The sequence below is a fragment of the Typha latifolia genome, chromosome 11 (genome assembly GCF_019914945.1).
Source record: "Typha latifolia isolate L0001 chromosome 11, TyphaL0001v2, whole genome shotgun sequence".
NCBI lineage: Eukaryota > Viridiplantae > Streptophyta > Magnoliopsida > Poales > Typhaceae > Typha > Typha latifolia.
This window is the reverse complement of record NC_133096.1, coordinates 10,969,714-10,993,805: the sequence shown is the minus strand read 5'-3', so window position 1 is coordinate 10,993,805 and position 24,092 is coordinate 10,969,714. Positions and strand designations below refer to the sequence as shown.

Sequence of the window (24,092 nt, the reverse complement as noted above, 5' to 3'; positions counted from 1 at the left end):
AGGTAGATATTTATCACATCAATCCTCTCGATCATTTTCTATTTATTTTTATTTTTTTGCTAGAGAGTAGAAGTAGGATGTATATTTTAATGCTCGGATCCGTATGGGTTGTCCTTATCGATTACACACCTCAAACTCACCAACCGAAGGAATATCTACTAAAGGCAACTGTTTTCCTCCTCATACTCCTCCAACCTCCTTATCCTCCTCCTTCAGCATGCCACTGATCCTCCTCCTCCCCCTTCAACAAATCACCTAAAGAGGCTTTTCTGCTTTTACACTTGCATGAGTTCATGCGTGTATTGAAAACATCATCTCCTCCAAGAAATTATTTTTTCTACCTAGGAATCCCACTAAAACTTTTCTCTGATTCTAATTCCACTGGCAATTTATTATTGGGAATCTGATTTTCAGTTTTTGTAACATAACGTATACTGGAAACATAATCACCCAACTATTATCTAGTGGCTCGGAGTTCAAATCTCACATGGGAAATTTTTTTTTTTTTTTGCCATGTTTAATTATGTTAATTGCACTGTAATTTAAGTCGACTAAAGAAAGATTTACTTTTATCTAAACTAATTAATTGTGAGTCTAAGTACGAAGATCATTGGCCTTGTTATTGATTTTTCTTCATTTGAGGAAAGCCAAGGAAACTAGCATACACCCTATTCTATCATTGATAACAGCAAATAAGAGTTTTAGAACATACACCTACTCTATAAAATTAGTAACTACTAGTAAAAGAACAAAAGTTGCAATAAACAATCTAATTAACAGAGCACCAAAATACTAATAATTGCACAGAGAAGTATTGCAGACCTCACTTCGAAGCAACAAAATAAAGATCTCTCACTTGGATTCCATGAGCATCATTTTGGCTCTCATTTAGGCTTTAGAACTCTTGGTTTCTGTCCACGCTACGCTGCTCAAATGGTTGAAAGATTTTGTTACTGATCCTTCTTAAGAATGTGTTACAATCAAATAAGAAATAGGAATCGAATTTTTAAAAACTGGTGTGTACTATATCTTTCTTTTTTTTAAATGGATGTATTCTATTTAAGTTGTATTCCCGGACGATTATGAACTTAATTTATTGTCATAATATTTTAATTCCAAAGTGGGTACGGCAAATGTTGGATAGACTTTTTCTGCTTAACCTTCCAGATGAGCGCTTCTTTCGGTCCGCTGTCCATCCCGGTCAGTCAAAGACGCGACGTAAGAGGTCCACCGCCGAGTAGTCGTCGGTTTGAGGACTCGCGACTACAAAAGATAGAAATGTGCATCACGTCAACTAACGTGCGGTTAGATATCGAGTCTTCTAGAAATGACCGGTTTAATATGGAATTTAACAAGGTGGGGTTGGGTGCATACAGAAGTTTGTGATTTAGGAGGAATGGCCATTATTGATGATGATAAAGACGACAGAGCACTAGGCTTAGGGTCTACTTACGGAAGATCAAGAAAGTCTTGCGTTATATCCACATTGCAGCCTAACAAACAATATTGTGCCCGTCCGCATTTGGTGTCGGGTCCAGACACAGGGTGTCCTAATTAATAAGTTTTGGGGTCTTGAATAACATGATTTGGCAACTCCCCAAATTTCTTAATTGGCCTGTCTTCGTAAAGCCCTCGGTCGGTTCCCACCTCTTCTTCACGGCATGCAACAATCGGTAGGATTTACAGACTTGCAGGCCCACCCACCCACCCACCCGCCCATCTACGGTGACAAAATTCCAGACTGTACATTGGCTTTATATTGATAAAGTCTTTTGTAGTCGGCATTGCTAGATAGTTATATATATATATCAGAATATCGGACCAGAAAGCAAGGAGCAATTTGAGGCATAATATATTTTCACAAGGGTGAGGAGGGAGAGGGCCGGACTGAGAGGATCAGGAAAGGTAAGGGGTGACCTGCAGATCACAGTATAATTGATTCCAAGGATCGATGGGTGTAGGAGAAGTGAGGGTGTATTTGTCATCATGGATCGGAGTGGTGGTAACCATGGCGGCAATCAACATTATACTGGAGGGCTCGGTGGCCGCGGCATCAACAAGACATGTTGTGGGAGGCGCCACTAATTGGACCATACCGTCCGCCACTACCTTTTACTCCGATTGGTCATCCTCGCAGACCTTCGCAGTGGGCGACACGCTCGGTATATACATATATATATCTCACTACGTTCCAATATATATATATGATGATGATGATGATAATGGTGCTTCTTCGCTGCTAAATTATTTGATTAATTTGTTTCCCTGTACGTATTGCAGTGTTTAATTTTCCAACTGGGATTCACAACGTTATACCAGTCCCCAAGTCTGGGTACGATGGGTGTTCTTCCAAGCAACAGCTGGGTACTACTATGGCCAACGGCCCCGCCACCGTTACCATTAGCTCACCGGGCATCCACTACTACATATGTGGCATCGGCAGCCACTGCTCATTCGGCCAGAAGCTCGCCATCACCGTCGCCTCCTCTTCTACCAGCAGCCCCACCGCCGCGTCGTCCCCATCCCCCACTGCTGGAAGTGGTGGCGCACCAAACTCACCGGCCGGACCAACTTCACCAGGCGCTGCAGAAGCCGGACCGAGCACTTCCGCCTCGTCGTTGCTCCGGTGCCGTTTCTCCTTCACGGTGGTGGCGTTTCTCTTCGCGGTCATCGTCTTGATCTAGCGGCACTAATTAAAGGAATCTAGACGGGCCGGTTTTTTTTTTTTTCTACTTCCTTCGCGTTGTCTGGGTAGGTGTATGTCTGTTTTGAGCGGGAGGGTCTATTTTCTGCTCATGAACAGATAAGGACGAGTGAATAATTCCAGTGTCGAGGGTGAAAATCTGATCTTACATCATTGTTAATTTGACGAAGTAGAATGCATGAGTTGTCCTTATTAAAAGAAAGATTGTATGAGTTTTTCTTTAATGAAAAAGAATGATTCTATAAACTATCTTTCATAAACTATCTTTCACTATTATAAAAAGCTCTGTAGGGCTAAAAACTGCAGAAAATCAGAAAGAAAACTCTCGTGTCTCACGTACAATTATAATTAAGTAAAAATTGTACGGTAAAAAAATTTGATGTCTTCTCTTGAAAGAGCCATTAGTATATATTTTTCAAAGGAGGTGGTTCCCACTTAATGAGAAGATCCAAAGATACAGAATTTATAAGTTCGACCAAACCTAATCAATGTTTTTATCTATCCTTGTTAAAAGCTACCCGATTTCGATAATTTCAGTCAAAAAGTGACAGTAATCGAAGCCCTGAGCCATGCTCTGTCCCTAGACGGAGGACCTTTCTCCTCATCGAGCCCAAGTACCGCAAGCCCAGCTATCCCAATATACTAATATCTAAGCCACGTGCTTTTTCACAAAATCCCAAAGTATGGTAGCAACACGGCAATGAAAAAAAAGGTGATCAGTAGTTTCATCTTGCAACAAGCAAACCGGATAGTTTTCTCTCCCAAAGATATCAGTAGTTCTATACCAACATAAATATCTGAAAGTGTGAAACTTAATAGTTGTCATTTCTAAAGATAATAATTTGTCATTATTAAAGTTAATTCATGACTAATCTTTTCTTATGCACCGATCAACGAATATGTATAGCAAATAAATTAGAGCATTATAGATTTGTAATTTCTTTTGATAAGAATGGAAATGCAAATACAGGGTAAAATAATTTTTTGCACTTAACCAGTACATAAAAAAAAGAAAAAAAAAGTACTGGTTACACAACTGAATTATATCATGTAATTATCTGAAAAGTGTGGGAAGGAGAACCATTTATTAGTTCTCCATATCGGAATAGCTCATTATTCTGAAGACAAAATGTATTAGATATTGATGTATATGGACAAGAAAGCAGACACGTAGGTCTGCACATAGGCATAAGGAAAGAAATGTAAAGATAAAGCTAATTTAGGCGGTGACATTTAATGCAAGAGCAAGGTCGGAGGGAAGTGAACTTAGATGATGATTGTGGAGTGGTCGCCTAATGAACAAATAAAATGAGAGGTGACGCAGCGGTGGTGATAAACGAGGGACATTAATATTGACTTTACTCGTGGTCGCGGTTTACAGTCCATCCCGTGTTGTGTGGATTATTAGAAAACTGGATAACAATCAGTTAACCGCCGGACGTAGCAGGACCATTAATGAAAGATACAAGTGTAGATAGGTCCAATTTCGATTTATATGACGTGTGTGGTGGTGAAGGATTGTTCGCTTAATTAGATGAAAGTAGAGGGAGATATAGGTTTACTAAATAGAAATCATGTAGAATAGTAACCCCAGCCGGCTTTTCTTCCTACCATCACGTGCATCGGAATTCTCCGTACCTGACTCTTTTTCTTTTTTTAAAAAAAATATATCTCTCTCTATTATTAATAATATTATTCCTCGTTCTCCATCTCCACCCTGATCTCCAACTTTCCAAGTGATGGGTTTGGTGGTGGTGGGAGAGGAGTACTGCGCGGAGGGGGAACGGGAACTGACGGTGCGGAAGACTTCAGTGTTCTATCCGGGTGATGGGTTCGCGGCATTCGACCACCAGAGTGGAGACCTCGTGTTCCGGGTGGACACCTACGCCCACCGGGCTCCTGCCTTGGCCGAACAGCAGCAGCTCGTCCTCATGGATCCTCATGGCGCTGCCATACTCACCCTCCGCCGCAAGGTTCCGCCTTTCATTTATTTACATCCTCCATCACTATCAACTATTCTAGTTTAATCTTAAATTTTCTTCTTTTCCCCTAGTTCTTTCATATTTTCTTCTGCCATCCATATATATATCCCTTACCGTAAAAGATCGATCCTTGGAAAATAAATAAAAATAAACAGTGGCCAAGCCTACACCAAAGGTGGGAGGGGTTCTTGGGTGAAAGGAACGAGGGCCAGAAGCCACTCTTCACTGTGAGGAGGTCATCCATCTTCGGCGGCGATCGGGGCAGCGTGACAGCGGAGGTGCACCAGGGAGTTGATCCTGCGACCGGGGAGGCAGATTACCGGATCGAGGGTTGCTTCGCCCACCGCTGCTGTCGGATGCTGTACGAGGGGGTAGAAGGGGAGGTGGTGGTTGCAGTGATCCAGCGAAAGGTGGATGCCTGCACCCACGTGGTCATGGGAAAGGACGTTTTCTCCCTCACTCTTACGCCGCGTTTTGACGCTGCCTTCGCCATGGGCCTCGTTCTTGTCCTCGACCAGATCACTGGCGACGATGAAGGCGACGACCAAGACTACTCCGCTTCCACTCCGCTTGAAGAACACCATAACGCCGGTTCAGCTATCAACGCTGACGACTGACGCCCACAAACTCCTAGGTTACAACTTGGAATGGCATTGTTAGAAAATAACTTGGTGTATTTTTTTCCTTCCAAGTTGTCAAACTTCAATGAACAATGTTTTTGCTGAGTTATGTGGACACCTATAAGCTATATCTGAGACATTAAATGGAATTGCTGGCTGCCATGATGAGGGTTGCTAATGATTAAACCAATGGTAGAGAAGGGCAACAGTGCAAGCTAGTTGCTTCATTGTGTCTGGCATTTTTGATTTCATATGTTTGATACTAAACACAAATTGACATTCACGAAGCAGGTCATTTATCTTGAAAAATAGAGAGAGAAGATGGGGAAGTATTTTTATAGACATGCAGCAGCTCCATTGGACTTAGTTGTGAATGCATTCGATTCAAACACAAAAAAAATTGTTGTTCTGTTTTGAGGGAATTTTTGCGGTTCTGTTTCCTACGGACAGACATGAAAAATATTTTTGGGTGGAATATACTTCAAATATTTAATTCTCGCATCAGATATTGCAATATCTAGAGAGTATTTATGCGTACGTTATTTCTTATCCATAAAGAAGTAGAATGAAGGATGTGCAGAAATAAGTATACATACTATCAGCTTTTTTTTTGATAGAATCATATATGGTGCTCCCGAATGCAGCCTAAGCTAGGATAAATTATTCTACATGAAGTAGGTTTACATGCTAATTCACTATAAACACAATGATGAATTATCATCCTTTTTGTACCTATGGGCTGAAAGGTGGCATGAGACTGATCTCCTCTTGAGGACCACTGCGACTCCTCCCTGATTCATATTTCATGAGACACATTAGCAGACTTTAAGGATATCAGATTTCATACAAGCTAGGAAGATCTTTTAAGCTATATAAAATTAAAGACCAGACTATGTTAACTAACTAAAATTATTAGAATAAAATAAATTTCTCTGGTGCCTAGTGACTCTTCTGCCTACCGTAAAAAAGTTTCCACCACTCAACTAAGTATTTGCTGCTGGAGAGAGATAAAACAGATGAATCCTGAAAGAAACTCAGTGGAGAAAACGTCTGCGACATCGGGCTGATCCAATCTCCTCATACTCTAACTTTGTAATGCACATCGATTCAAAATCAGGGCTTGATGCTAAAAGTGAGCCACCCCTCCACACACCCAGAATAGGACTGGATAATTACCAGGTATACATGAGTCAATAGCAAAGAAGAAAATTCAGTGAAGCAAAGTTAACCCTGGAAAAGGCTTTATACTTCTCCTGAGTAGTTATCTTCACTTGATAATTGTCACGCACAAGAGGCTGAAGCTCGCTTTCTCTGCATACAAAATGGTAAATGTCAAAGAAGATAATCATTCTTCCTGATGTCAAAATAATACAGAGCACATAACAGTTTACAGTCTTTCTGCAAATCTAGGGAACATTGTGCTTCCGCCGGTCAATATGATGCTGCAAGCATTCAAACAAAATAGAGGGTCAATCAAGACAAAACCAGAAACTCAAATAATGTGTAATCAACACAAGATAGAAAATTTCTTGCAGATAATGTGTAACAAAGAAAAATACCTCTCAAAAAGTGGGGTGAAGAAGAAATACCTCTCAAAAAGTACGGGGTGAAGATATGGATGGCATGAATTGACTGCACGAACGATGCATTCAGCTAGTCCAGCCTGATTCATGCCTGCCGAGGTCATACAATGTTTCCATTAAGCATTTAAACGAAGCCAAATCAGCTACAATCATGCCTACTAAGAGGAAACAATTTGCTGGCGAGTTGTTGAGCTTCAATAGCTAACTGGACATTCATTTTAAGAAACCTATAACTCAATTTACAACGTAGCAAGCAGAAACCAATTAAGTGATTATAACTTAGAATTTGCAGTACCAAGATAAGAAACCTGCAATTACAGAGAGAAGGTTGATTGTCTTAAAGGGAATGTGTAATATTTGCAAACAACAAGGCAGTGACTATAGGATTGTTGTTCAAGTTCTCAATATCTCTCATAGATGCGTAGCCAGGAACAAAACTTTGCAGTCTTTATATGCATTAAATTCTTTCTTGATTTCTCAAGGTCACTAAATAACAAACCTGAAACCACAACTTGCTTGTTATCCTTACAATGTAAGACTTAAACCCAGCATATAAACTCCTATGGAGCTATCCTCTCAACTGCAACCCTCCAATACAATATACATCACTTGCAAGGTGGAAAGCAATTATTCATGAACAAATTTAGCAATTGTTTCTATTTGAAGAGTACTAAAATAATGTCAACCTCACACTTTCATCTAAAAGGCCGCAAACCAAGAAGGCACATCTGATATAACTATCAGTGGCATAGCCACCGGTATGCTCTGTCTCCAACACATGCTATCTCTTTCACTAAGGGAAGAGCTGAAGAGAGTGTTGATGGAAGAGGAAGAGGTGCTTGTGATTGGGCACGCCTGTTTTCTATGGTTACAATATTCCAGGAATATTGGAGTCTACTTTTGAGAAGATGGTTTTCCTTGAATATCATGATTGCAAAAATGCAGCTCCTCCGTTCCATGATTTGTGAGCACTTTCTTCTCAGCCCTTTCCAAATGAGTGCGATTATAACAAAGTCACTTGACATCTAAGTGTATGATGCAAAACAGCTACCTAAATGAGTATTGTCTGCAATTCAAATGGTCAACAGGAGACAAACCCAAATCAGCAGGATGGAAAAGCATCTCAGGTACAAGGAAGCGCTCGTTGGTCAACTTAAATTCCTGCAAGAAGAAGACCTCGTAAGATTTCAAAAATAACTGCGACGTCTTGCACAGAAGAAAGTTTGGATGTTACATTTTTAGTCAAATCAATTCTCCTTCGATCTTCTGTTTTATCTGTATCACCCCGGCTATGTACAACTTCATGAAGGCTTGACTGTGGATTTGAGCATCCATCTGGTAAAGATAGAAACCTTTGTGCTTCACTCAAGTCTTTTATATAACCCTTTGTATGTGTCACACCATCAGGTAAAACATATGTGCATCTGAAAGGGTTGTCCGTTCCAGATCTACTACAGAACAATCGAAGTAAATGCAGTCAGAAAATACGATAGAAGAAAAGGCAACACACAAAGGCAGATAAATATTCGCAGTCCTGTTTCAATGTCATGAAAAAAAATGAAAAGCCAATAGGATCATCTCTAGAAACACCAACTAGCAAACAGAGTCTGATAATGCTATAGAGGTTTTTCTCGATAACTTGTATTGCCATGACGACTGAAGAAATGGCGAGGATATATGTCACCTGGCGAGGCGTAGGTCGCGGGAGACGTCGAGAGAGACGAAGCAGAGCTTCTCCTTGGCGTGGTCGATGAGGAGGGTCTCGTCCATGACGTTGAGAGAGCGATAGGAGATGAGCTCCTTGAGGTAGTTGGTGAGGGCCTTCCCGCCGAGGTCCATCCTGCGCACCGCGTAATTGAGTGTGAAATTGTGAAGGACGGGAGCGGCGTGGGTGAAAGAGAAGCCGCAATCGACGACGAGGCTGCACTGCGCTCGGGCGGCCTCTGGGGGACGGCGGCTGGCCTCGTAGAGGTGGACGAGGGAAGGGGGATCGGCTACGCAGAGGGAGCGGAAGCCAAAGTCTTCGAAGACGAGCTCGTCGGCAGCACGCTGGAGGGCGGGAGGGTTGAAGAGGGGCTCGACCAGGAGGAGGGAGGAGCGGGTTGGATCCACCCGGAGAAGGGAGCGGAGCACCCGATCCCACACCTCCCGCTCCACATCCGGGTTTATCAGGTATCCCCGGTCCATGGGACGCCGGACGGATACGCTCGTCAAGTCGGCGTCCTCGGCCTGCAGCTGATCGGCGACCAACCATTTCTTGGAGGAAGAGGATGAAGAGGAACTCCTACCTAGGCAGTTGGGGACGACGGCAGTGGGGTCCCTGTCCCCGCCGAAACCGGCCTTTAGCAGCCCGCCCCCGTTGTCCAACACCACCACGCTGCTCGACATTCTCCCCCGCCGGACACGCAGCTGATCTCTGGGTTCGGCCTGATTCACTTTCCTCGCTAAGTCTAACACAGCACCACTACACCGGCTTATGTCCATAACTGCGTTTTATTTTATTCTTTTCGGCAAAAATAATTTGTTTCAACCCTTCCGAAGTGTATTTGTATTTTGTTGATACTAGAATACCAAATTAACTAAATCCTACAGAAGATACTAGAATACCAAATCAATTTTAAATTTTAATGTTGTACGTGTAGAAGGATTCTACTCAACAGCAACCAACGTGCCTCCTACTAACTTTTTCTGCTGAAGGTGATTAAAAAAAAAACCAGCTCTTCTTTTATAAGAATATGCTGGTTGCAAACCCTCAATGCAAGAAGTTGGGTGGTTAAAGCAAACGTAGCCAAGCCATAATAACAAAAACTCAAAAATATATCTACTAATTTATATCCATTAATCAATTCAAATATAAGATCACTCAAGTGCCACAACGTAGTATATGCAGACAAACTGGCAATCCCTGAGCTCCTACTAGCTTTGAAAACATAGTCTTTCTCTCAGTGGAGTTTTGAAATATAAGAAACCATATATCTAGACTGACTAAAACTCAAGAATAGAACCACTTCTTTCCTGCCGAGTTAATTTTCCAGGCTTTAAGAGAATTCAAATTTGTAGCAAATGGGGCAACTTATAGGACTCCCAGCCAGCCCCCGGTATTGAATAGTAGGAACACAATATATTGCTTGTCAACCTGCAAGAGAATGATCAAAGTCATTCAAACTAGATATGCAAAAGAACATTTGCAGCTGTCAAATACTTTAAAAACACATTTGACACCATAGCCTTCTATGTGCTGCAAACCAGTACTCATGCAGCAAAGGGAAATTGTGTCAACACCGGAATTATCCATTACTATACAGATTCTATGCTAACCGCCTATAAGATGTTTCAGCCTTTCATCATAAGTTGCCTAAACCATTATGCAAAACATGGCCCCAAAATTTATGCACTCAGTTCATATGATGTTGTTATTCCATTGATGAGGATGATCATACACAAGTTTCATATATTGATCAGGTCATCTATTTCATGACTGCATATTTCATCTTAACAAAGATCTTAATTAGTTAATGAATAGGATGCACAAATCATCATAAGGTAGTGAGATAAACTTAAGAAGAGCAGAAGACCTAAATAATTCAGGTGACAATGAGACAATTTTCATGACTATGCTCAAAGTTTGGAAAAGGTAGCTTTGGCGGAGGTGCCCCCATTATGTTGCCACTTCTTCAAGAAGCACACGACTATATACTTTGCAAGGTCAATTCTGAAAGATTTCACTGGCGAGTAGAACGAAGTTCCTCAATTCCTTCAGAAAGGCAGGAGTGCTTGGAAGGCAGTCAATTCCTCTTTGAGATGAAAGTATTTCGATTGATCAAGAATAGTATTTGTATGAGGCACTAACCAGTGGAGAGCTAGACATTTTTACAATTCTTACTGCCATTGAACTTGATAGCAGGACTAATGTGATCAGCTTTTTGAAGAAAATCATGTAAAGGGCTAATGGCATGCACCAGATAATAAATTGCAATGCTAAAGATGCTCAGTTCAGGCCATGATATCATCCCATTAGTTTCAAACTTTTGATGAGAAGCAACTTATCTTTAAAGAATGACTGTTCAGCAGTAAGGATCATTAGATTCACGTGCCTACGCTTGCACTAAGCAATGATCCAGAACTGGAAGATATATCAGTTTAAGAAAAATATGCGTGTACAAGAAAGGCAAATTTATGAAAAAAAATTGCTAGCACCAAATGTGAAAATATAAACCTAAGAATCGCCGCTAAGACTTTAAAACTGATTAGCCAATTCAGCAGTCATATAAAATTTAAATCATCATGTGTGAATAGCTTGACTAGGCACAAAGAACAGTAAAACACCACTGCTACAGGTACATTTATATTGCTTTATATGTTGGAAGAAGATAATTAAGAAATCTGTAGATAGTGCAGTTTTATTAGTACAAGGAATGATTAGTGAAAGAGAATATGATGAAAGGAAAAAACGGATATAGGTCAGAACTTTTAAGCAGCTAAAAGGACAGTCATACAAGTTCCGCCATATAAGTCCGGCACAACTAGACTTTCCATTAACTTATCATCTGCCAGAAAACGGAAAACTAAGATCAATTCCAGTCCAGATATAATTCAATTCTCGGTCATCAAAGAGCTCTGTAAAATTTTAATTAGAGTTGCCTACTTGCTAAAAGATTATATCAAGCTCGTTTTTTCTGTTATGACTTATGAGACATAGTCATACTTCCTGGTATAACTGTTACATTAGTGAACTGCAAAACCACCATGATAAGCTGCTAGTGAATATTGGAAGTGATAAGTGATAACCATAATGTATTCAACTGCCACTGGAGGACAACTTTCTTTTTATCATTAAAGCACCTTAATGACAAAAAGAAATACCTTAATGGTAAAGAAAATTTTCCTAGTGAATTGGACAAAGTAGTAATTGATTAATTGATTTTCCTTTTCCTACAGTTGAGCTTCATAGTAGTTGAAATTTTCCACTAAAACCTCTTGAAAAGCATTTCCTGATAACAGAGTAATTTGCCTATCATTTATAAGAGAATTTGAGTTTTCCGGAAGATCTTACTTCTAACTATAGAAGTCTCCTTTCTCCAACTCTACTATTATTTTCCACTTTCTTGTTTGCATGTAAAGGAAAAAGGAGAAAAGAAACAAAAAACATTGACAAGAAACTCATAGGCAGAACAATTTTCATGGATATGAATCTAAAAGCATAGCTAACAGAAACTATAGCACTCAATAACCAGCACCCCAAGTGCCAAGAGATCGGGAAGAGCACACGAACATAATGAAGTCAATCACAGGATAAATGATTTAAACCATACTACAGCATGTTGTTTAAACCATATACCAAACTTTATTAAATCACAAAAGCATAAAAGTAAAAATAAGAAGTAAGGCAAAAGACGCCAAATGGACTTGAACCTTGAATTGATGAGGCTAAGCTTCTGTGTCAAATTTCTGAAGCATATCGCAGTATGGTGTCTGGTATGATAGTCCAAACTGCCGCCTCTGCAACTCAGCCCTGCAATTCTGGGTCAGAATTCCAACATACTCCCTCTCAACACGCTGCTCCAAAGCAATGCGCTCCGGACTCTGCCTTGGATAATCTTCTTCAAACTTAGAAGGCTTGACAAAGTAATTAACACCCCTTGGAGTCTGGAGCTTATGCTCATAAGGATATGAACGTGACAGAGAATAAATGGGATCAGAAGATGGGAGAAAGTTCAGTAGGAGCAAGATGAGGACAGGCAAGATCTGAATGAGCATTCGGAGGTTGGAATTGCCGGACTCCCGCATCCCACGAGCACCCATATTCCCGGTCCTGAAATGGAACGTGGTTGCAGGGGGCATTCCACTAAAGAAGAAGTTCCTAAAGATCTCGTCGGCGTCAAAGTCAGCATCGTGAAACCCATCGAAGCCATGCGATCTATGCCTTGTAGGTGCTCTGCCATAGGAGGGCTCGTCCGTCCCAACAAGGTCATACCTTTTTCTGCTCTCATCATCGCTGAGACATTGGAAAGCTTTGGAGACGGCCTTGAATGATTCCTCAGCGCCAGGTGCCTGGTTCTTATCGGGATGAACTTTCAGAGAGAGCTTGCGGTAGGCCTTGCGGACGTCCTCGACGGTGCATCCTTTTTCCAATCCTAGGATCTGGTAGTAATCCTTCTGCTTCTTAATCTGCCTCACTATCGAGGCCTGCTCCTCTGTATAGGATCTCGGCGAAGTCCTAGCCTTGGCAGTTGATGCAGCCGAGGCGAAGGAAGAGCCTTCGGCCGGCATCTCCGGCTGGGGACCGTCGGAGGGAGCAGCACAATCGTCTGGAGACGAGGGGTTTTGAGACTCTCCGTCGGCAGAAGCCGTCGAGAGGAGATCATCGATGGGGAGGGTGGGATCGAGGCGGCGAGCTTTGGAGAAGAATTTGAGGGCACGGGCACGATCGCCCGACCCCAAGGCATCTTTTCCAATCCTTACACATTTGACTGCCTCGTCCTTGTTCCCATCCATCTGACTCGAATCCGGGCGATCGAAGAGGAAGATGGCCCGAATGGATTTTGCTAAGCTATGACTTTTCGAGGAGGAGGAGGAGGAGATCAAAGAAGAATACGACTTTTTATCCCTTCCCCGAGGGGCTTCAACATTCAACCTTGAAGCTCGGCGAAAGATCGAAGAGAAGTGAGGAAGGGACGAGATCGAACGAGGCCATCCGATAAAGCCGTCCAATTAGATCCAATTCGTCCATCTCGCGTCCCCGACGGTCAGAGTAAAATCCTTGTCCTACAAGGCTGAAGGCTCTCCGTTCAATTGATTCCACTATACGAATTATTTATTTATTTATTTATTTACTTACTTATCTTTTAAATACGAATTAGTTACTCTCTTTTTTTTTTTTTTCTTTCTTCTCTTTCTTGACAAAGTCTTTGGTTTACTTTTCGACGGGTAATCAGGTAATATACATTAACAAAGAAACAATGCTTTGTCTAGGACGTCCAGCGACAAACTCCCCGACTCCACTGAGATGCTATTCTGTGCTGAAATCCTCCGCTACCGGAATTTCTTTATCCCGTTCACTCGTTCAGCATCATCATTTTTGCAACAAATGAACAGTCTGGCTTCACATCACTATGAATCTTTCTTATGCAATGAAATATCTGTTTTTTATTTTTTTTATTTTTCTGTTTTCCTTTTTCCATCAAACAAGTTCAAGCTTATACCAAATGACATAAAATATGTAAATACTAAATCCTAGAAGCTTAAAGGAGCATATCCCTTGATGGAAGAGCTATAATATAAAAGTCGAGAACCTGAAATCTGATCAGAGGAAGTTAAAAACTAGTGGTACAGAGTAAAAGCACTTCTTTCCTGGAGCAAGTTCTTCATACACTCAGCCAGGCATATTCGATATCTGGGAGTTGAAATCAACATACTTCTTGTCAGTCTGCAAGGGAACAAGACCATAAGATGGTCAATAAAAATTAAGTAACCAACTCTAATCTGAAACAACTCGAGACAAGTAGAATAACTTGCAATCAATACTAAAAAAACATGAAGAATTATTTGTTACCACCATGGAAATACCTACTTTGAGCCTTTCAGCATGCATGGCTCAATTACATAGAATTTTCCCATTCAGTTTATTCTTCATATTCCAAATAAAAAATTGATGAAGACAAGCTCCAAATGATGAGCAATAATATTCTTCATTTACTCCAACAAATCCTTTGGTTTGATGCTCTCTAGACAACGGCAAAATATAAGCGTAGGGTACAACAGCTCGATAAGATAGCAAGAGACTTGGAGAGGGCAAGCAAGTAAGTAAATAAGAATTGAGTCACAGTGAGACAGCAAATTTTCCGAACCTTTCTCAAAGAATGGCATAGATGACACGTCGACACCTTATCATGCATCAAAAAACACTTGAAAGTTGTCAACACAGCAAGAAGACGGTTAAGGATGGCAACACAAGTATCCTTGCCAGATAGTGGGGAGTAGAGACAGGTTATACATATTCATGTTACTTCCCCATATTCAATGAGGCACTATATCTGTGGATAATGTGGTTACACAATGTATTACATGACAAGGAACAAAAGTAACCAATTCCATCAAACTGGTCAAATATATGATTAGAAATCATCAGACGCACGGCATTATCTAAAAGCTGATGGCCACTAGTGAAAAGAATATAAACTTTGAATAACCTAAAAATTGGCGAATAAAGGAGGAGAGTGGTCATTGCATGTCAAATTTCATAACATAGCTAAAGGAGTACAGGAACATGATCGAGCATTTCGAGATCCATCATTTATCCAAGAACGATGAACCATGCAAACTTGTTAGTGGATTACAAGGTCATATAAAAGTTTATTCATTAAGGATGTAATTTACAAAAGCATGACTAATCAAGACCAGAGTAAACTTGGCACAAGAAGCGAAAAACACTTGATGAAGTCAGACTAGAATGAGGATTTAAGCATATTATCCTAGAAAAACAGAAAAACGATACAAAGCAACACAAAAGATAGAAATTAGTGACCCTTTTCTTCTTTACCTCTGGGTCTCCTTCCAAGATCACCAAGAAAAATTAAAATCCAAGTTGTGCAAAAACGGATGAAGATCAAGGTTTCTGTACTGGAAATCTTATAGGGGTATAGGGTTTCAGGTCTCCTTTCCAAGACCCTGAAAATCGTTAATGCTCAACTTAGATAACTTCTCCAGATCCTCAAAGTTCACTTTTTCTCATGAAGAAAATGAAATACTTCCGATGTTATAAGTTCACGAACTTACACACAGAGAGACATTATTTATCCAGTTGTAGACATTAGAGATAGATAGACCAAGAAGCACAGAACAGTCAGCTCAAATGATTGGCCAAATCAAATCACACCTTGAGTTGAAGAGGTTAAGCTGTCGTGTCAAATTTCTGAAGCCTGTCACAATGCGGTGTCTGGTAAGACAGTCCCCACTGTCGCCTCTGCAACTCAAGCCTGCAATTCTGTGTCAGGAGTCCAACATACTCCCTCTCGACACGTTTCTCCAAAGCAATGCGCTCTGAACTCTGTTCTGGATATTCCTCTTCGAACTTTGCCGACTTAACAAAGTAGTTAACACCTCTTGGGGTCTCAAGCTTGTGGTCATAAGGATATGAGCGCGAAAGAACATAAACGGGATCAGGAGATGGGAGAAAGTTCAACAGGAGCAAGATGATGAAAGGCAGGATTTGAATGAACATCCGGAGGTTGGAATTGCCAGAATCTCGCATTCCATGAGCGCCCGTATTTCCCGTCCTGAAATGGAATGTGGTCGCAGGGGCCATTCCACCAAAGAAGAAGTTCCTAAAGATCTCGTCGGCGTCGACGTCAGCTTCATAGAAGCCATCGAAGCCATGCGATCTACGCCTTGTCGGAGCTCTGCTGTAGGAGGGTTCGTCCGTCCCAACAAGGTCGTACCTTTTTCTGCTCTCCTCATCGCTGAGACATCGGAAGGCTTTGGAAACGACCTTGAAGGCTTCCTCGGCGCCAGGTGCCTTGTTCTTGTCGGGATGAACCTTCAAGGAGAGTTTGCGGTAGGCCTTCCGGACGTCATCAACTGTGCATCCTTTGTCCAACCCTAGGATCTGGTAGTAATCCTTCTGCTTCTTAATCTGCCTCACGATCGCTGCCTGCTCCCCCGTGTAGGATCCCGACGGCCCATCCGGAGAAGACCTTGATTTTGCGGGGGCTGTGGTGGAGGAAGAGGACAAAGAGCCTTTGTTCGGCATCTCAGGCTGAGGGCCATCGGAGGAAGCAGCAGAATCGTATGGAGATGGGGAACTTTGAGAACCTCCCTGACCAGAAGCCGTCGAGAGAAGGTCATCGATGGGGAGGGTGGGGTCGAGGCGGCGAGCTTTGGATAAGAATTTGAGGGCACGGGGACGATCCCCCGACCCCAAGGCCTCTTGTCCAATCCTCACACATTTAATTGCCTCGTCCTTGTTCCCCTCCATCTCGTTCGTCCGAGCCTAAACAATAGATTAAAGATGATAAGAAACAAAAACATCAAAAACCGATACCATCGATCATCGTAAAGGAGTCGGACTTACTGACCTTCGAAACGGATGACGAATTGATTTGCTACGCTAGAGTAGCTGGAGGAGAAGGAAGGAAGAAGGACGCTTTCCTCTCTCTTTCTCTCTCTCCTCTTCCCTTTTCCCAGGGGATTCGAGACACAGATTCTTATCAATGCGGTATGGCCGTCCATAATGTCAAACAAGTGATCCACGCCATCCATCTTTGCAACCCCTTCTCTAATTGGAGGGAGGTTACATCACCCATTCACCAAAGTCGGCTAACGCAGTCTTCTGTAATTTTTTTGGCCTGCGTAGTATTCTTGGCTCATGTTTTTTTTAATCTCCTTGCCCCCGCACAATTTTTTGCTGCAGCCCTTAACTACAACTGATGGAAACAAACATAGTCAAGCCTTAGATGGTATTGGCTCTTTTTGGGTGCTGAAGATGATCTCCTCTCTCCTCTCCCTTACATATTGTTATTGCAAGAAAGTAACCATCGCAGAAACAAACTCAGACCTCGACTAGTGCAAACTCGCCACAGCTCATTCACAGATATTACCAACAATAAAAATTAACCAGCCCAGGCAAGGCAGAAAGACAAACAACAGTAGATGTTTCTGTATCTTCTAAATTCACAAAGTACACTAACATATAGTGACTTCAAAGCGGGCTCAAAGCCTACAGCGATAGCTATTAAAAAAAATAACCTACATATACTTCATCTTATGGTTTCAGTGCTAAACTGCAATACAACCAGAAGATACTAGATAAACCTTCAGCTTTGCTCCTCTTCACCACCTACATCTCTTTCTTCCGCTGCAGCAGCCATCAATTCATCAAAGTTTTCTGTCGTCCCCAGTAATATCTCAGTCTGGAGAGAGCAATTTGTCATCAGTAGGTAAAAAGAAAACAGCTTTCGAAAGTGAATGAAAAATTAATCGAACCTTTGCCTTTTGGACAGACCGTCCTCTTGATTCATCTCTCATGTCAACTGTTGATGTCATGATCTCTGTAACAAGGTTGCAATAGAAATTGATTATAACCTTAACAAGCTGACAAACCAAATTAAGATGGGAAGGAAAATAACACATCTTATAATCTAAAAAGAAGAGATTTTACTGGACGTATCTCACTCTTCTCAACGGCTAGTCCATTGTTCTTCAAAATCTCCGCGATAGTTACAACAGTTGCTATAGCTGATAAATTCAACAAGGATGAAGAAATAGCACTTTTTAGTGCAAGAAAGCGAACAAAGAAAATAACTGGAAGTCTATAATGCTCATAAATTTAAGGTCTAACATTGAGGAGGAGGGAAGGAATCCTCGCCGACCCGGCCTTCGGATTAAGTCGATGTATCATGACCGTAGGATTAGAAAAACACCACGCCTGTATCTGTGTGGTTCGAGAAGGTCACGATTCCTAATCCCACCACTTCCAATGTGGTTGCTTTGCGCCAGCGCCGTCAAACTCAATTCAAGCTGGGTTGAGTTGAGTTCGGTTCCACTCAGATTCTGAGCTTCTCCGAAGGGTCAAAATGAAGAGTATAGTCCAAGTAGGGAGCACACTGCACACACCCTCCTAAGGCTCAAGGTACATAAAACTTACCCTATGACCTATCTAATCTGCAGTTTAATTACACTCTCTGTAACTATAACTAAAACTAGAGAAAAAAATTTTAGAAATAACAAAAATAATAATAATAACAATATACAATACAAATCATCACCATTGAGATGTTTGTCACGCATTCCTGGTACACAGCCTGCATTTTCAGCCATTAACCAATATTATCAACAACAAAAAAACACTAGCAATCAGGTGACTACGGACCGGCTGCAAATTTGTTAGTTACAAGAAAGCAGGTTGACGACTGCTATGCAAAACTAAGAGACTACCTTGCAAATACGTCATAAGAAAATAAAAACAACTATATCTGCACATACACCGGTCGCAAATTGTCCAAACTAAGCCACTAAAACATAAAATTTATGTCACAAGAACTTCAAAAAATGCCAATCCATGAGCTGATGTTGTCATCCTATATATTGATTCACAACTTTGATGCTTACATAATCAATCGATCAGCCCTTCTCTAAGCTAGTTGACAAGCTACTATGAAACATATCAGTCAATGGTTGTCTCCCACACTACACAAGCTGACTAGATCCATCAATGTGGAATATAATGCTTCAAGGGACAAATATCCCAGAAATTTACGATTCTCGGACTCACTATTGTCAGTTGAAAGCTTCCCCTCCTCCAATGATTGATCATCCATCACCACCCACCATGAAATGCAACCGTGCACATCTTCAGGGTCCACATGAGCCACTAGGCCAAGCGTGTCACCTTGGTCCAAATCAAAGTATAGACACAGGAAATCTCTGCTAGCATTCATTCCAATCACTGAAGCTTCCTCATGGAGCCAGTGAATAACCTGACTGGCAACCTGAGATAAAAGATAGATGTATGGTTATGATCTAAAATTCTGTAGTCAATAATTTCTGATGGAAAAAAAGAATCTGGTTTGAACTTTCGTTTTATTCATTTAAAATATTACTCATAATGTAAGACCAAGTCCAACTCTATCTGCATGTCAGCTTGGAATGGTCTACTCCAGATGCACTATTTTATGGAGTATTGTAGAAGCATACTGTACTCCTTCGGGAAAATACATCAGGATTGGAGACAATCCCAAAATTATAGATTATCTCAGTCACATCACAAAATTATGTTGACTACAGGCTGAAGTATGATTCACCAAACTTCACATATGGTTTACATCTTTATGATTGTTGCATAGTAGAGATTAACATAATTTTTTTAAAAACAGTGTGTTTTCACATATGACTTTGTAGTAAAGTAACACCCTTATTGTTTATCACACTCGATGGAGATAATGGTATTATCTCTGACAAGGAATTGTGCTCGAAAGAATTAGAAAGATCCATGATTCCAGCAATTAGAATCAACATATTTCCCATGTCATAACTTCCTTCACAAACTATTGATTTGAGCTGAAAATGTCTGTCATAGAATTGGATGAACTTTTGCAGCATAGGAACTATATCACAAATTCATCCCTTAGAATTGGGTGGTTCAAAATATTTCGATGGAAGGATGCAGTAATATTGCGGAATGACATCATCTATTGGCATAAATGTTCCAAATCCAATCACTAAACCAAGCTGTTTTATTCTATGAAAACAGTTATTACGAAGATAATCAGAAGATACCTGCTGAAGAAGAATCATAGGGAGATCTTCTAAGTCACAGCCATAACTGTTTATCAAGGACAGATCAGATGCAGTGCCAGTAAATGAACCGATGATGCTAGGAGCAGCTTCACCGCTTACATTAATTTGATCATCCTTCAAGACAATCTTCGTGTAGAACTGAGATCTGATTTTGTATTTCACATCCTGATTGTCTGAAAGTTTCGTTAGCCGACCAGCATGAAGAACTGGTTGAGGAACCTTCAAACAGAGAGACCACGATGATGTGCGAGAATGCCAGGTAGGATGAGTGAGTAGCTGAAGATATGGAACCCTGCTCACCTGCATACACAGAAACGAATTCTCACTACCAAACTTCAGTTACATTCTCATTTTTTCTGTTTGACGCGGTGTATGAAACAAGGATGATTCAATACCAGACATTCTAGTTCTGACAGCACTTTGTTGGAAAAAGTCCTATGAGAGACTGTCAAGCAGAAATGACTCAATAGACCATAACCACCACCTGCAGGCTGACCAGGGGCCTGAGAATGATGTCTTTCTTTTGCTCTTGTAAGGACATCATCATGAAAAATATATAGCAAATAAATTTCTAGCCCGACTGGATTAGGAACTCCCAACAAATTCTTCTTACAAGAATCATGTTTCTCCTCAACAACAGCCAGCTTAGAATTAGAAAATATACTTTCCTCATCGTAAATATTTCCTTGGATCATTTGAGGGTCATCTTCTTTTCCAGAGGGCATGAGGCATATACATAAAGAATTTTCTTGACCAATTGCTAGCTGTAAAAAGTCTTCTCGCATCCCAGTCACATTTATACCTTGTGCAGAGCTATATGTTTCGCGGTTCACCATATCGAAAACCTAAAATTAAGACAATCAAATTAGTCATAAATCACAAAGAAAAGGATGCATGATATCTAATATACCTGTTCCTCAAATATTGACTGATGAATCTCACGAAGAATAGAATGTGTATTTTTGACACATTCATTGACATCTTCATCAGTCAAAGCTTCCTTCTTAGTTGCTCGAGATACCTCGCCTAAGCCACATGCATTCTTTTTGCTCAAATTGCTACTTTTGAAATTTGAATCAACCCCAAGAAATTTAAGGCATAAAGAATGGCATGATTTTTGAGGTATTTGTATAGCCAAAATGCCTGCAGAATCATGATCTATACGAACTGTCGACATAGTTGATGAGCGAGATACTGCTGTCAAATCCGATAGAGTATTGTCCAATAGATCAAAGGTGAAACCCTCACTGCCTGGGCCAATTGCCACCAGACGTTGCCGTTTCACTTTCCAGTTCTGCTGCAGCCTATCAGTTCATTACAGGTTACTTTTAAATCTGCTGCTAAAATGAAGTTCTCTCCTGCTAAGGCATACCTGATTAGTGATCCATAGAATCTAGCGCCCCTTGAAACCTGCTGCTCCATTGCTCTAGAAGATTGTTTAAAGTATCGCCCAAGATGCTGAATAACAGACAAAACAAAATGCAAATGAGCCTAATTGTTAGCGGTGTAGCTCAACCAAGAAGATAAGCAGAAAGTAACACAAAGCACAATGTTGATCCCCACCACAAACTTGTCCTTCTTTAACACAAATAAGTACTGGAAGGCACAGATACCCAGAAATATGGAGGTGCGAGTTAGCACTAAAAAATTGTCCAGAGCTTGGCTTCATGCTATGGCACCTTTCCCTAGTTCATGTAATGACAGATTGTGCAATTTTCACAAACAAGATCTGAAAGGGCCATCTAGATAGGTGAATATGGACATGTAGCTCCGAGATGCTAGTATGCCGCCATCTGTTGCTTTTCAGAGCAAAACAAACATGTAACAACATCATGGGATGGAATTTAGCTAGATTGCCCTCACAATATGCTGTTTTAAAGTGGAAGTCAAAGGCAAAAAGAAAAGCAGTCATCATTACCAGCACACCTAACCTTAATATCTGACTGAATTCAGTACGTAATGATATTTAAATGCCAGATTTAACCATGTATTTGTCAAATAAGTACAATAGAATTCTCTGTGCATCCAGAAGAAAAACCTCAAGGCACTCTGACCACTACAGGAACATACTCATAAGCCTTACCCATGGAGATACCCAAGGATACAAGTTGTTACAGATTATTACTAACAAATATGCTACATATTTGGAGTACTAAGTGGGCATTCACAAAATTGCAGTTTGACAACTAATTACTATAAATACAAGTATGCTTCAATATATATGCAGCACTATATGTATTATTCGTCAATCCAATACTTACATTGAATATTCAACATAATCAGAAAATACAAATAATAGAAACTACGAGACATTTAGGTACCACTTCAATGATTTTTAAGCAAAGAGATTACCCGAAGACGCTGAAGTTTAGTTGCAGCAGACACTGCAAGATCAGCGAGAGCTTCATTAGGTAACTGCTTTGGTCTTTGCATTCCAGCCACTGCTACAGCATCATTTGCTTCAACCTACATCATTATCTTCAAGAAAAAGGAAATGAGTGCAGGTTCATTTCATTGAATCCCCGTATAGAGAATTTACAAAAGCTAAAAGAAAAAATATTGATAAAAACCAGCCAATAAGCCATAAGTATAGCAAAACCAGCTGGTATTCCAATCATGGAGAAGGAAAGGAAGCAACTTGAGCAAATATAGAGTCCCACAACGTAATGTATAGAAAGAAAGCACAAGGTTGAATCAATTAGCGAAGTGACACATTCTTATATCCCCAAATAACAAGCAAAAATCACCCTTTTTCATCCTCCATGACAACTAATTCCTAAATCCAGCGGTGAGGGCATCAAGAGAGTGAAAGAGAAAAAACGTACCGTGTTGATAAGGTCGATGATGACGGATAGCTCCTGGTGAGCGACTTGAAGGTTCTCCACCAGGCTCTGCCAAGGCCAAGTTTGCGCTGCCTCTTTGGAGTTGGTCTTCGCCTTCTTCGCATCCTTTTCTACTACGGAGGAGAAGTCAATGCGCCGAATCATCGTAAGACGCTGCTCCTCATTGCTGGTATCGCTGCAGAAGTAACCAAAACAGATCAGATCAGATAAAGCAATCCGAAGAAAAGAGAAATCGAAAGAGATAGAGAGAACGGGAGATCGTAGAGAATTCAGCGAATACGGGGGAAATTGCTCGTTTCCAAGCTCATCAATGGCGTCGAGGCGCTTGATAGGGAGCTTGTCGAGATCGATCCGCATGCTTCCCTGCATTGAGGTCGATCAGATCGGAAACCCTAAACCTTGAAGAGTCGCAGCTCGAGCTCCTAATGTTATAGGTAGTGAGTTGTCGTAGCTGTAAAAGTTGTGCTTTTCGTTTGCATCGGATTTTTATTTTTATTTTTCTGAATAGTTTCCACAACACACGAGAAATTTGGCGTGTTTGGTTGTCGGGGAAGTGTGAAATGTGAAGTGATCTTGGAAATTGAAAGATTATAGGGAATCAAAAAATAAAAATTATTGCTTTCCAATACTTCGTGAGATAGAAAATGTCGGTAGATAATTTTTTTAATTTTTATTATTTGGTTGAGAAATATAAAAAAAAAATACGTTTATGTGAAGTCGACCCTAGCTTTTTCCGCGAACCACGTGTGTAGTATTTTTCGTGCAAAATAAAGAAGAAAAGTTTTTTAGTCCTTCAGTAAGTTGATTATATTAGGGGTATAAACTCATATATAATTTATAAAGATGATAATAATAAATTTAATAAGAGAAAATAAAAAAATATATGTAATTTATTTAAAATTAAAAAAATATATACAATTTTCTTCGCAAAGAAATATTATTTTTAACCTTTCATATAACATTAAATGCTTTCTAAATCCAAAAATAGAATAAAAATAAATTAGTCTCAAAAATAATATAATTGGATGATTCTGCAGAAAAAAATGAAAATTTGAACTTATAAAATC

The 24,092-nt window shown here is 40.6% G+C and overlaps 6 protein-coding genes and 1 long non-coding RNA gene across 20 annotated transcripts; 2 read left to right on the top strand and 5 right to left on the bottom strand.

The window, feature by feature from the left end:
- Window positions 1–1,447: 1,447 nt before the first annotated feature.
- Window positions 1,448–2,950, top strand: LOC140797124 (cucumber peeling cupredoxin). Its single transcript, XM_073150387.1, has 2 exons — window positions 1,448–2,162; window positions 2,281–2,950. Exons 1-2 carry the CDS (start codon window positions 1,952–1,954, stop codon window positions 2,682–2,684), a joined length of 615 nt encoding a protein of 204 aa, XP_073006488.1. The 5' UTR covers window positions 1,448–1,951; the 3' UTR covers window positions 2,685–2,950.
- A 1,387-nt stretch (window positions 2,951–4,337) lies between these two features.
- LOC140797911 (protein LURP-one-related 5-like) lies at window positions 4,338–5,496 on the top strand. Its single transcript, XM_073151611.1, has 2 exons — window positions 4,338–4,677; window positions 4,842–5,496. Exons 1-2 carry the CDS (start codon window positions 4,444–4,446, stop codon window positions 5,301–5,303), a joined length of 696 nt encoding a protein of 231 aa, XP_073007712.1. The 5' UTR covers window positions 4,338–4,443; the 3' UTR covers window positions 5,304–5,496.
- A 337-nt stretch (window positions 5,497–5,833) lies between these two features.
- LOC140797907 (actin-related protein 6) lies at window positions 5,834–9,492 on the bottom strand. Of its 7 annotated transcripts, none has more exons than XM_073151601.1 (8): window positions 8,574–9,489; window positions 8,124–8,340; window positions 7,987–8,050; window positions 6,896–6,980; window positions 6,698–6,748; window positions 6,555–6,617; window positions 6,291–6,470; window positions 5,834–6,097 (listed from the first exon to the last, which is right to left on the bottom strand). In XM_073151601.1, exons 1-7 carry the CDS (start codon window positions 9,371–9,373, stop codon window positions 6,341–6,343), a joined length of 1,410 nt encoding a protein of 469 aa, XP_073007702.1. In that variant the 5' UTR covers window positions 9,374–9,489; the 3' UTR covers window positions 5,834–6,097; window positions 6,291–6,340. The 7 variants fall into 7 exon arrangements, with proteins under 7 accessions (XP_073007702.1, XP_073007704.1, XP_073007701.1 ...); XM_073151603.1 differs by having other exon boundaries at window positions 8,124–8,337; XM_073151600.1 differs by having other exon boundaries at window positions 6,266–6,470; window positions 8,574–9,486.
- Window positions 9,493–9,707: 215 nt separating this feature from the next.
- Window positions 9,708–13,612, bottom strand: LOC140797910 (chaperone protein dnaJ 49-like). The gene is made up of 2 exons (XM_073151610.1): window positions 12,302–13,612; window positions 9,708–10,025 (listed from the first exon to the last, which is right to left on the bottom strand). The coding sequence occupies exon 1, from the start codon at window positions 13,382–13,384 to the stop codon at window positions 12,317–12,319; it is 1,068 nt and encodes a 355-aa protein (XP_073007711.1). The 5' UTR covers window positions 13,385–13,612; the 3' UTR covers window positions 9,708–10,025; window positions 12,302–12,316.
- A 396-nt stretch (window positions 13,613–14,008) lies between these two features.
- Window positions 14,009–17,338, bottom strand: LOC140797909 (chaperone protein dnaJ 49-like). Of its 5 annotated transcripts, none has more exons than XR_012110743.1 (4): window positions 16,963–17,102; window positions 15,665–16,877; window positions 15,429–15,556; window positions 14,009–14,315 (listed from the first exon to the last, which is right to left on the bottom strand). XR_012110743.1 is itself a non-coding variant. In XM_073151608.1 (3 exons), exon 2 carries the CDS (start codon window positions 16,860–16,862, stop codon window positions 15,780–15,782), a length of 1,083 nt encoding a protein of 360 aa, XP_073007709.1. In that variant the 5' UTR covers window positions 16,863–16,877; window positions 16,963–17,102; the 3' UTR covers window positions 14,009–14,315; window positions 15,765–15,779. The 5 variants fall into 5 exon arrangements, 2 of the variants coding, with proteins under 2 accessions (XP_073007709.1, XP_073007710.1); XR_012110744.1 differs by having other exon boundaries at window positions 15,765–16,877; XR_012110742.1 differs by having other exon boundaries at window positions 15,429–16,877; window positions 16,963–17,338.
- A 204-nt stretch (window positions 17,339–17,542) lies between these two features.
- On the bottom strand, window positions 17,543–18,161 carry LOC140797912 (uncharacterized). Of its 2 annotated transcripts, none has more exons than XR_012110745.1 (3): window positions 18,059–18,161; window positions 17,870–17,934; window positions 17,543–17,796 (listed from the first exon to the last, which is right to left on the bottom strand). It is a non-coding gene; the product is annotated as an uncharacterized lncRNA (long non-coding RNA). The 2 variants fall into 2 exon arrangements; XR_012110746.1 differs by having other exon boundaries at window positions 18,045–18,121.
- A 719-nt stretch (window positions 18,162–18,880) lies between these two features.
- Window positions 18,881–23,561, bottom strand: LOC140797906 (mediator of RNA polymerase II transcription subunit 17). 3 transcript variants are annotated; one of them, XM_073151598.1, is made up of 8 exons: window positions 23,306–23,561; window positions 23,008–23,200; window positions 22,535–22,648; window positions 21,555–21,640; window positions 21,093–21,486; window positions 20,578–21,027; window positions 20,162–20,482; window positions 18,881–19,374 (listed from the first exon to the last, which is right to left on the bottom strand). In XM_073151598.1, exons 1-8 carry the CDS (start codon window positions 23,392–23,394, stop codon window positions 19,054–19,056), a joined length of 1,968 nt encoding a protein of 655 aa, XP_073007699.1. In that variant the 5' UTR covers window positions 23,395–23,561; the 3' UTR covers window positions 18,881–19,053. The 3 variants fall into 3 exon arrangements, with proteins under 3 accessions (XP_073007699.1, XP_073007698.1, XP_073007700.1); XM_073151597.1 differs by having other exon boundaries at window positions 23,008–23,495; XM_073151599.1 differs by lacking the exon at window positions 23,306–23,561 and having other exon boundaries at window positions 22,535–22,660; window positions 23,008–23,146.
- Between the last annotated feature and the right edge of the window lie 531 nt (window positions 23,562–24,092).

What these genes read in the sequence shown, in the direction of transcription:
- LOC140797909 (XM_073151608.1), bottom strand. Translation starts at nt 16,862, where the DNA reads ATGGAGGGGAACAAGGACGAGGCAATTAAATGTGTGAGGATTGGACAA.
- LOC140797906 (XM_073151597.1), bottom strand. Translation starts at nt 23,394, where the DNA reads ATGCAGGGAAGCATGCGGATCGATCTCGACAAGCTCCCTATCAAGCGC. An exon ending in TCATCGACCTTATCAACACG is followed by an intron (nt 22,649 to 23,007) that starts GTACGTTTTTTC and finishes ATAATGATGTAG; the next exon opens with GTTGAAGCAAATGATGCTGT. An exon ending in AGTCAATATTTGAGGAACAG is followed by an intron (nt 21,028 to 21,092) that starts GTATATTAGATA and finishes TCTTAATTTTAG; the next exon opens with GTTTTCGATATGGTGAACCG.
- LOC140797911 (XM_073151611.1), top strand. Translation starts at nt 4,444, where the DNA reads ATGGGTTTGGTGGTGGTGGGAGAGGAGTACTGCGCGGAGGGGGAACGG. An exon ending in TACTCACCCTCCGCCGCAAG is followed by an intron (nt 4,678 to 4,841) that starts GTTCCGCCTTTC and finishes AAAAATAAACAG; the next exon opens with TGGCCAAGCCTACACCAAAG.
- LOC140797910 (XM_073151610.1), bottom strand. Translation starts at nt 13,384, where the DNA reads ATGGATGGGAACAAGGACGAGGCAGTCAAATGTGTAAGGATTGGAAAA.
- LOC140797124 (XM_073150387.1), top strand. Translation starts at nt 1,952, where the DNA reads ATGGGTGTAGGAGAAGTGAGGGTGTATTTGTCATCATGGATCGGAGTG. An exon ending in CGCAGTGGGCGACACGCTCG is followed by an intron (nt 2,163 to 2,280) that starts GTATATACATAT and finishes TACGTATTGCAG; the next exon opens with TGTTTAATTTTCCAACTGGG.
- LOC140797907 (XM_073151601.1), bottom strand. Translation starts at nt 9,373, where the DNA reads ATGGACATAAGCCGGTGTAGTGGTGCTGTGTTAGACTTAGCGAGGAAA. An exon ending in CGCGACCTACGCCTCGCCAG is followed by an intron (nt 8,341 to 8,573) that starts GTGACATATATC and finishes ATTGTTCTGTAG; the next exon opens with TAGATCTGGAACGGACAACC. An exon ending in AAGATAACTACTCAGGAGAA is followed by an intron (nt 6,471 to 6,554) that starts GTATAAAGCCTT and finishes GTAATTATCCAG; the next exon opens with TCCTATTCTGGGTGTGTGGA.